Raw genomic sequence first — 9,205 nt, forward strand, 5'->3', positions numbered from 1 at the left:
ACTTTAGGTTAATTAATAATGAGAGAGAAATATTAATTTATTATATGATAATAAATTATTTAAATTATAATATAAAGTTAATTTTGAATTAACAGATAATTATGTATTTGTGAAATATTATATTATTTTAATGCATAAATATATTGTCTTATTAGTTGAATAAGTAAATGAGATAAAAATGGGAAGGCATATGTGTGCCACACACTCATTATTGTGTTTGCATAGTGACTGGCGTGTGACACGTCACAACCCAGTTTGTTCAAGTCAAATTTTAATTGTTAAGAATTGGAATTATTTATCTATTAAATAATTATTTTAATTTGATTAGATTAAAATATTTATTAAATAATTTTAATTTTAAATACCTAAATCAATTTTGATTAAGTCTAAGTTTGTTAGATTAATTTTAGGTTTATAAATTTTAAATTATAGAACGAAAAAAAAGATACAATTTTGATCAGTTTTTAAGAAAACCTGAAAAACTTCGTTTCTCTCTCAGAGCCTTTGTCTTCTCCAAATATCTCTTGATCTCATGCGTTGAGTAGATCAAGAAAGTCTAAATTTTGTTCTCTATATCCTACGTGTCCACATATGTCCTTGTGTGTTGAGGATTGACTTTGAAGATCTTGGTGTAGATCTTAAACCAGTCTTATTGGATTGGATGTTCATTGTTAAATTACAGAAAGATAGTGAGGATTCTTGATAAGCTACGAGAGGTATGATTCTATGTTTATGAATCTTAATTTAATGTATAGGTATATATGTGATCTTGGATCAAGCATTGGTTAAATTTTTATTGTCACCCTTCCACTGCGAACTTTGATTTACACAATCAATACCAACATCATCAACATAGAATCAACCCACAGATGGAGTTGTTGACATGTCATGATCCCCAATATCTACATTAGATTCAGAATGAATCTCGCCTTTCCCATGATCCTTAAAATCAGTGTTGAAATCAAAGTCCTCAAACTTCAAAACAACATGTTCAACATCGCTTCGTTTTATATTCTCCAACTTCAACTATAAAAGAAACATTAAAAAAAACAAATTAAAATTAGTAGATCAAATAAATAATATAACAACTAAAATTTAACACAACACATGAAAATTTACATTTTTTGCTGGAATGTAAAAAATGGTCGTCTTCAACAATTTGAAGTTAGGAGTGGTAGAACTACTCCAATTAATAATTCTAGGAATATCATTAAAAACCAATTTGCAGCACTTCCCAATCATATCTCGACAACACTCATAAATCCACACTTCAAACACATAGGTATCCAAGAAGCCTATAATATGGATCCATATTTTCCTTGTTTGAATGATAAAAAGCATTATACTAACTAACTAATTTTACCTTCAAAGATTGAATAGTCTATTAAAAAAATATCTTACTCCACGCATAATCATCATAACAACCACTATCAACAACATCTAAATCTTCACTAAGAAGTTTTTTCTCCTTCCTAGAACTAAAATGAAAATTTAGCAGCTGCATCATCATCTTCACCCCACCTCTTAGCCCTAAAACACTCTCAAATCGATTGCTTATAAATCTTATCAGAACCTAGCCAATATTTTTCAAGCAAGCCATCTGATTCTTATTTGAAATTAAACTTATTGCAATCTCCCTCACAATCTAAACCAATAATATAACCAAACTCCTCAATACTAAACCTTAATCTAACACTACTAACCATAACCAAAAACTCATACTCATTTGGCTGCTTAACCTCCCTCAACAATAACCCATGAATTACTTGAGACTGAGTAGTAATTGCAGGAATCTTCACAAAACTTCCAAAACAAGTACGAGAAAACATTTCTTTCTACTTATCAATAAAATATTTATTAAGATCCATAATGACTTGATAAGTAGAACTAGGAACAACTATTGAATAAAAAAAATCAATTTGGACTGATTTTATAATTCCAATCCTACAACAGAAACAAATTGAAACAAAGAATAACAAAAGAATAATGGGGAAAAACATAACAAGAATAATAGTGGAAAACATAACAAAAACATTGCACAAAATACAACATTAAGCAAAAAAAACTAATAAGCAACAAAAAATCTACATTAAGAAAAGGGAAATACAACTAAGGCACGAAATCACCTTCAACAAACAAAAAGAAAATCATAAAACAACAACAAAGGGACATGCGAATAAACAAAAATTGAAAAATGCATAAACATTATTATAGAAATAGTAAAAAAAAAAACCTAAAATATACAAAAAGGAAACTACCGAAAATTGAAGACTTCAAATAACTAAAAGAACAAAAAATTCAAAAAAAAAAATAATCGAAATGTTTAAAAACTCTAAAATGTTCACAAAGGGAATAACCAAATATTGAACAGAAAATAAGAAGGAATACAAATTCTAAATAAATAAAACAACGAAAAACCAAAACAACACTTAGAATGCAACATGTAATTTTTTAAAAAAAAAAAACTTAAAACAAACCTTGACTTTCTTAGTTTCAGAAATTTCAGATTCATTACGGTCATCTGATTCCGGCTTCGACTTCTTCGACTTACGCTCCTCAACATCACTTGAAGCTGCCCTTTTCTTAGAAGATGATCCCTTCGAAGGTTTGGCAGTAGGTTTTTTTGCCATTGATTTTGGTTTGGGGTCAACTTTAAACTCTACTTCCCTTTTCGAAACGGAAATTTTTTTAGCCTTATCAAATTTTGAAACTTTCTTTGGAATGGAGGAGAGCAAGAGCTTGAACGAGTAGAAACCATTATGAGAAAAATGTGATGAATTTTTTTTAAAATATAATTAAGAAAGTGAGTGAAAATTGTGGGGGAGAAGATTATGAGTAAGATTGTGGGGAGAAAATGGTAACATGCTTTTGATAGCTAAAAAAAGGAGAGAAATATGAAGAAAATGAATAGACAAAGAAAAAAGGTGATCGAGGAAGAAGAAAAAGCGAGGAACGTGTTAGTAAGCAAAACTGTATTTTTGTAAATTAAAAATTGTAAAAACCCTATAAAGAAAAACTTTAAAATGTATAAATATTTAAAAACGGGGCTAATTTAGTTACTTTGTGTAAAAGTCTCTTCGGAAAATCACAAGCCCATTAGAGATAACTGGGCCAATTTGTGAAGATTGGTGGACCAAGAAATCCGTTGGGTGGCATTCTCAAAGACAATGGTTCACGATGGGATTATCAGCATCATCGCACTTACTTGCGACGCATCCAATGGCGGCTCCTATGCTTCTCAGAGGCTTTCCGCTCCTCCACCTCCGACTTCAACTTTACCACTACAGACTCTCTGCCTGCTGCATACCGCCGCCTCGTTGGCATTTATGCACCGCCGCCATTGAGTCCACTCGACCGGAGGAGAACACGTCGTCATCTACTGATAACTCCGGTTCCTTACACAGCGTTAAGGACTCGACCAAGTACCAGAGGTGGAACGACGCTGATTACCGCCAGTGGAAAAATAAAGAGGAAGAGATTCTCAAGGACATCTCGCCTATTGTTTTGCTCACCAAGAACATCCTTCATTCGGGATTGTGAGTGTTTTTCTCCTGGATGTGCCCAAAATTTATTTATTTATTATATATAATTTTAAATTTGGTATAGTTGATGCTAAGTGATTGGCACCAGAAAGGAAAGGAAGGAAATTGAGGAAGTGTATGGAATTAAGTAATATTTTGAAGATAAGGGCCTAACATTTTGGAACAATGCTAAGAAAACTTATCGTTGTGGGCAGTGGCTGCATATTCTTTATATCAAGGGTTGTTTAAACTGTGAAGCTCAAGTTTTATGCTGTTTAAGATCCTAAAATGTCTCTTGTGGGCTGTGGCTCTTTATTCTTTATTAATGAGGGTTTTAAAGATGCTATGCTCAAGTTATGCTGTCCATGATCCTTAAATGTCATTTTTACTTGATGGGATATTCTTAAAGTACTAGGACTAAATGGGCTCTGATCTATGGTATCTGTAACAAATTCCTGTTTCGGGGTAACTGCGTATATCACCATTAAAACAAGAGGGTTATGTTTGAAATCGATGTAAAGTTAAGTGGAAAAGGGAAAAGGGGTAACTAAATGAAGCACCTGTTGTTTGCAGTTTTAGTTTTTTATGCTTTATCACCTGGCAGATAATTTGTGAAATCTTATTTGTGCTGGTCAGTATGTAGTCACTTTGCATCCTATGTGTGCTATGATTGTTCTTCATCTTCAACTTTTAGTATTTAAAGTCAAACTTCTGTTCATGTGCTGGGATGAGAGTGTGTTACATGATACTTCAATCTAACTGATTTCTGTTTTTAGGTATATGGACGGAGAACGATTAACACCGGAGGATGAGAAAGCTGTAGTGGAAAGACTCCTTTCCTATCATCCGCACGCTGAAGATAAAATCGGATGCGGACTTGATTCTATTATGGTAAAAATGCAATTTACTCTATCATTGTGTTTTTGTTAAATTGCCGCGATTCACTCAGTTGCGTTAGTTCTATATGTATATCCTTGTGATTCTATAGAGGCATTCCAATCTTCTTGCTGACTAAGTTATACAGACTAAAGCGTGAATTTTCAGACACTTTAGTTGTCATTATATGCACATATTGCCTACTTCTAACTACTTAGTAGTAGTACATTCCCCCCAATGTATGTGAAGTTCATCCCAAATGCATCTTTAGTTTGTCTGTCCCTTTGAGAACTTGTAAATTTGTATGTATGCTTCCCTTTTAATGGTTCAGTGCCACTACGCATAAAAACAAGAAGTTTTGGGGTATTAACTAAAAGGAAGCATTTAGGTTTTTTTAAAAAATGTACATGATTATGTGGTTCAGGAACTAATGTACTTCAAAAAGGAACAAACATTGTATTCTGTATCTTTAACTGAATTTATTTATTCATAATACAATAAAGTTTCTTAATGCGAGATATTTTATATATTCTGTAAATATAACAATTAATATCTTTAATTGGACACAAGAGCACCAATCACCCTGATTTTGTACATAATGTGAAACTGGGAAAGGAAATGCTAAATTTTAATATGGATCTTGAACATTTATATCAATTGGTTATGTTTGATTTATTGTAAAAGGAGAAGTCAGCTTATCTAAATCACAACTAGTTGAATATTAAAATTTTATTCGAGCGGTGTATAGGAATATGATTTTTCTTTTTGCAGCTTTTTCGTAAGGGTCATTGAGTGTATTTGATATATCTTTGGGATGTATGCTTTTCCTCGGTGAAGATTTTATATAATTTATACGTTTGAAGAATGAATCGAGCCAACATTGAGATTAAAATTGATGTTACAAACACAAAGCTTATCAATGATTTACCAAATCATATTTAGAAATGCATGTTCTATGCGGTTTGAAGCTGATGTAAACACATTAAATTGTTCATACCTGAGTTTTATGCTTTTGTTTTCTTTGGAACATCAGGGTGGCATATCCTCCCCTTGTTTCTTTCCAACGTATTGAGTTAGGGTGTTATTCCACACCATGTTGTGTTTAGTGTGCCTGGCATCATGTTCTATGCCGCTTTTAACTTATCTTTCCTAACGTATAAGTTGTCCTGTGCACGTGGGCACAGTGCAGAATAATATCTTGTGTATTGGTTGGTGTACGTTAAATTGTGCTTACTTTTTTCTTGATTCTTCTTTGTTTCTTGGGCATTGCAAGAATAATATCCTAGCACATTGTGTGTTTTTACAACACGAATTCATGTTTGTTTATTTGTCATTGCTGAAGGTTGATCGACACCCCCAATTCAGTCATTCACGGTGCCTATTTATCATTAGAACTGATGGAGCATGGATAGACTTCTCATACCAGAAGTGTCTTCGACAATATGTTCGAGAGAAGTACCCGTCTCACGCAGAAAGATTCATACGAGAACATTTCAAACGTGGTAGTGGTTTATAATTATTAGGGGTAAGTTTGACTTTTTTCCCCTTTTGAACAAGGAAATTTTATATTGGTTTAGCGACCGACAACTCACCCATTGTCAATGCAGCAGATAATCCTGGACTAAAACTAAACGGTTTACTTTAAAAATGAAGACAATGAAAATTATTTAATTGGACTTCACTTTGTTGACTTGCATCTATCTTTTGTGCTTTTATATGTTTATTATTAAGTTTCTCTATGCTTTCTCTACAATTCCTTCGGACCCACGTCTCTCGCTCTCTCTCTCTCTCTAAAAATAAAAAACAAGGAAATTTGATTATTTATGTATTATGGGTCTTAAATAAAAAATATACTTCTCTTGTTTTCATAAATGAACCTAACATAAGTTGTCCTTCACTATTATATATATTTCTCATCTTCTCTCCCCCCTTTTCTTTTCCTTCTCCCTCATGTTCGAGCACCTCCATCACAACCCGCTTGATAGATTTTGATTATTTCGAACTTAAACCTACTATAAGTTCAATTAAGATACTAATATATGCATTTTTAACAAATGTGGGCATGATATTTTGGTTTTTTGTGCAATTTTTTCACGATTTTTTTTAGTTCTGAAAGGTTAAAATTTGTACAAAATTCTATATACCTCAATGTTCAGCTCAATGGGCCTTTCAAAATGACGATTTTCATGAAAAAAATGACCTACCTTGATGAAACTCGATGGCATTCATTAAAAATGCATAACTTTAGCTCGAGTGTTTGTTTTAGATGATTTTTTTTTAAATTTAGGTATTTTTAAGAGATCTACACGTTTGAGAAGTGTAAATACACATTTGAGAAGTTTAAAGTTTGATAACACCCTAAAGTTTAAAACAATACCCTAATATATTCGAAGTTGGGCATGTTTTCAACTTTTAAACTTTCCAAATGTGTATGTATAATTCTCAAACGTGTAGACCTAAAAAAATATTCAAATTAAAAAAAATTACCTCAAAAGGACACCTGAGTGAAAATTATCTATTTTCAATGAATGGCATCGAGTTTCATTGAGGTGTATCGAGGTTAATCGAATTTTTCATGAAAATCATGATTTTTAAGGGATCATCGAGGTAAATCGAGTTTTCTCATGAAAATTATGATTTTAAGGCTCTTCGATACACCTTGAAGAAACTCAATGCATCTCGATGCAATTCATTGAAAGTACATAAATTTTTACTTGGGTGTTCGTTAGAGGTGATTTTTTTTTTAAATTTGGTTATTTTTTTTGGAGATCTACACGTTAGAGATGTGTACATGCACATTTGGGAAGTTTAAAAGTTGAAAACATGCCCAACTTCGAAAATATTAGGGTATTCTTTTAAACATTGGGGTGTTATCAAACTTTAAACTTCCCAAATGTGTATTTACACATCTCAAACGTGTAGATCTCTAGAAAAATACTCAAATTAAAAAAAATCACATCAAATAGAATCCCGAGTGAAAAGTTATGCATTTTCAATTAATTACATCAAGGTTTGTCGAGTTGGGGCCTTAAAATCATCAATTTCATGATAAAACTTGATGCACCTCAATATACCTCGATGTCCAGCTCGATGGACCATTAAAATGATGATTTTCATGAAAAAAAAGGACATACCTCGATAAAATTCGACACACCTCAATGGACATCGGTGAAACTCGATGCAATTAATAAAAATGCATAATTTTTCATTTGGGTGTCAGTTTGAGGTGATTTTTTTTTAATTTTAGTATTTTTTTTTTTAGGTTTAAACGTTTGAGATGTTTATATATACATTTGAGAATTTTAAAGCTTGAAAACACCCCAAAGTTCAAAAAAATACTCGAAGTTTTTTAATTTTGGTATGTTTTTAAGCTTTAAACTTCCCAAATGTGTATATAAACATCTTAAACGTGTAGACCTCAAAAAAATACCTAAATGCAAAAAAAAAAAAAAAAAAATCTCAAACAGACACTGGAGTGAAAAGTTATGCATGTTCAATGAATTGTATCAAGGTTTGTCGAGGTGGCATCGAATTTCATTGAGGCGGATTATTTTTTTCATAAAAATCTTGATTTTTAAGGTCCCATCAAGGTGCATCGAGGTTTATCGAGATGCATCAAGGCGGCATCGAATTTCATCGAGCCATATCGTTTTTTTTTTCACAAAAATCTTGATTTTTAAGGCCCTATCGATCTGGGAATCGAGGTGCATCGAGTTTTTGCAACTTTCAGAGTTTCAAATATGAAAAAAGTTGCGAAAAAAACAAAAAATCATGCCCAGATTTATTCGAAATGTATAGACTATTGTTTTAACTAAAAAATTTCTTAGTTTAAGATTTAATCATAAAAATTAAAAAAAAAATTGATTGTGTTAATGGAATGGGAGCTTCGATGTGAGAGATGGTGTTAATGAAGGTCTACATTCCACATTAACTGTAGAGCTCCTCCTCATGGTGAAGAATAAATGATGGTTCTAAATATTTTTTCACAACAATGAGTTGTGGCTAGCACAGGTAAAAGGAAAGAGTGAAGAGAGAAATGAAAGAGAGAGAAAGAAGAGAGGAATATGGGAGGGATATTTTGGGAAGAATGGCAAACAATAACTCATTTTTTTTATGTGTAAAGTGTGATGTATTTTTTTTTATTTATCCCCCACATAATGCATAAAAACTCAAATTTCCCAAAACAAAATATTTATAAAAACTATTAGTTTGCTGAGTCCTTTGGACCTACTTAAGAGATAGCTGTAGTATTTGTTGACAACTTAACTGCCAATTTACTTTGGTCACATAATCAATCTCTCTTTATATTTGTTTGTTCTATAGACTGGGTCTTCCTCCCCCATTTGTACTTTGATCAAAGAAATTAGACACGAGTGATATGGTAGTATGCTTGCGTACCTTTCACAACTGTCAATCTAAGGACATCAAAACTCATCATTCTGAATATGATGCAAGGCCACGATGATCAATGATGTCCTATGTCCTCCTTGGAGATCCAAATATGTGTGCCATGGTAATCAATTCTCTTTGTAGGCATGTCTTGTGGCTTTTTTTTTTTGGAACAAGGTTTACAACTCAAGTGTAACTGGTGAGACAATCATAATATACCATGATAAATAATGATTTGTGCACCAAAAATATGCATCAAAATATTATACCAATTGATGTGATACTGTTTTTTAAAACAGTGAGTCTCGCCTGAAATAAATTTGATTAGTTAAATAAAATTATCACGTCAATTGGCGTAATATTTTGGTGCATAATTTTAGTGCACATATCATTACTCATACCATGATTATCGTGTTCAA

The 9,205-nt window shown here is 32.2% G+C and overlaps 2 protein-coding genes across 2 annotated transcripts; one reads left to right on the forward strand and one right to left on the reverse strand.

Moving 5' to 3' along the window:
• Positions 1-550: 550 nt before the first annotated feature.
• Positions 551-3,045, reverse strand: LOC133803879 (uncharacterized). The gene is made up of 2 exons (XM_062242023.1): positions 2,478-3,045; positions 551-1,026 (listed from the first exon to the last, which is right to left on the reverse strand). The coding sequence occupies exons 1-2, from the start codon at positions 2,628-2,630 to the stop codon at positions 859-861; spliced, it is 321 nt and encodes a 106-aa protein (XP_062098007.1). The 5' UTR covers positions 2,631-3,045; the 3' UTR covers positions 551-858.
• Positions 3,046-3,117: 72 nt separating this feature from the next.
• On the forward strand, positions 3,118-6,078 carry LOC133803878 (protein DCL homolog, chloroplastic). The gene is made up of 3 exons (XM_062242021.1): positions 3,118-3,536; positions 4,298-4,412; positions 5,740-6,078. The coding sequence occupies exons 1-3, from the start codon at positions 3,178-3,180 to the stop codon at positions 5,911-5,913; spliced, it is 648 nt and encodes a 215-aa protein (XP_062098005.1). The 5' UTR covers positions 3,118-3,177; the 3' UTR covers positions 5,914-6,078.
• The last annotated feature ends 3,127 nt before the right edge of the window (positions 6,079-9,205 follow it).

This window comes from Humulus lupulus, chromosome X, assembly GCF_963169125.1.
Source record: "Humulus lupulus chromosome X, drHumLupu1.1, whole genome shotgun sequence".
NCBI classification, from domain to species: domain Eukaryota; kingdom Viridiplantae; phylum Streptophyta; class Magnoliopsida; order Rosales; family Cannabaceae; genus Humulus; species Humulus lupulus.

Bases quoted from the DNA above. Each gene is read 5' to 3' on its own strand.
- LOC133803879 (XM_062242023.1), bottom strand. From the start codon at position 2,630: ATGGCAAAAAAACCTACTGCCAAACCTTCGAAGGGATCATCTTCTAAG. The intron at 1,027-2,477 runs GTTTGTTTTAAG...TTTCTTTTATAG, and splicing joins CTGAAACTAAGAAAGTCAAG to TTGAAGTTGGAGAATATAAA.
- LOC133803878 (XM_062242021.1), top strand. From the start codon at position 3,178: ATGGGATTATCAGCATCATCGCACTTACTTGCGACGCATCCAATGGCG. The intron at 3,537-4,297 runs GTGAGTGTTTTT...TTCTGTTTTTAG, and splicing joins AACATCCTTCATTCGGGATT to GTATATGGACGGAGAACGAT. The intron at 4,413-5,739 runs GTAAAAATGCAA...TCATTGCTGAAG, and splicing joins GCGGACTTGATTCTATTATG to GTTGATCGACACCCCCAATT.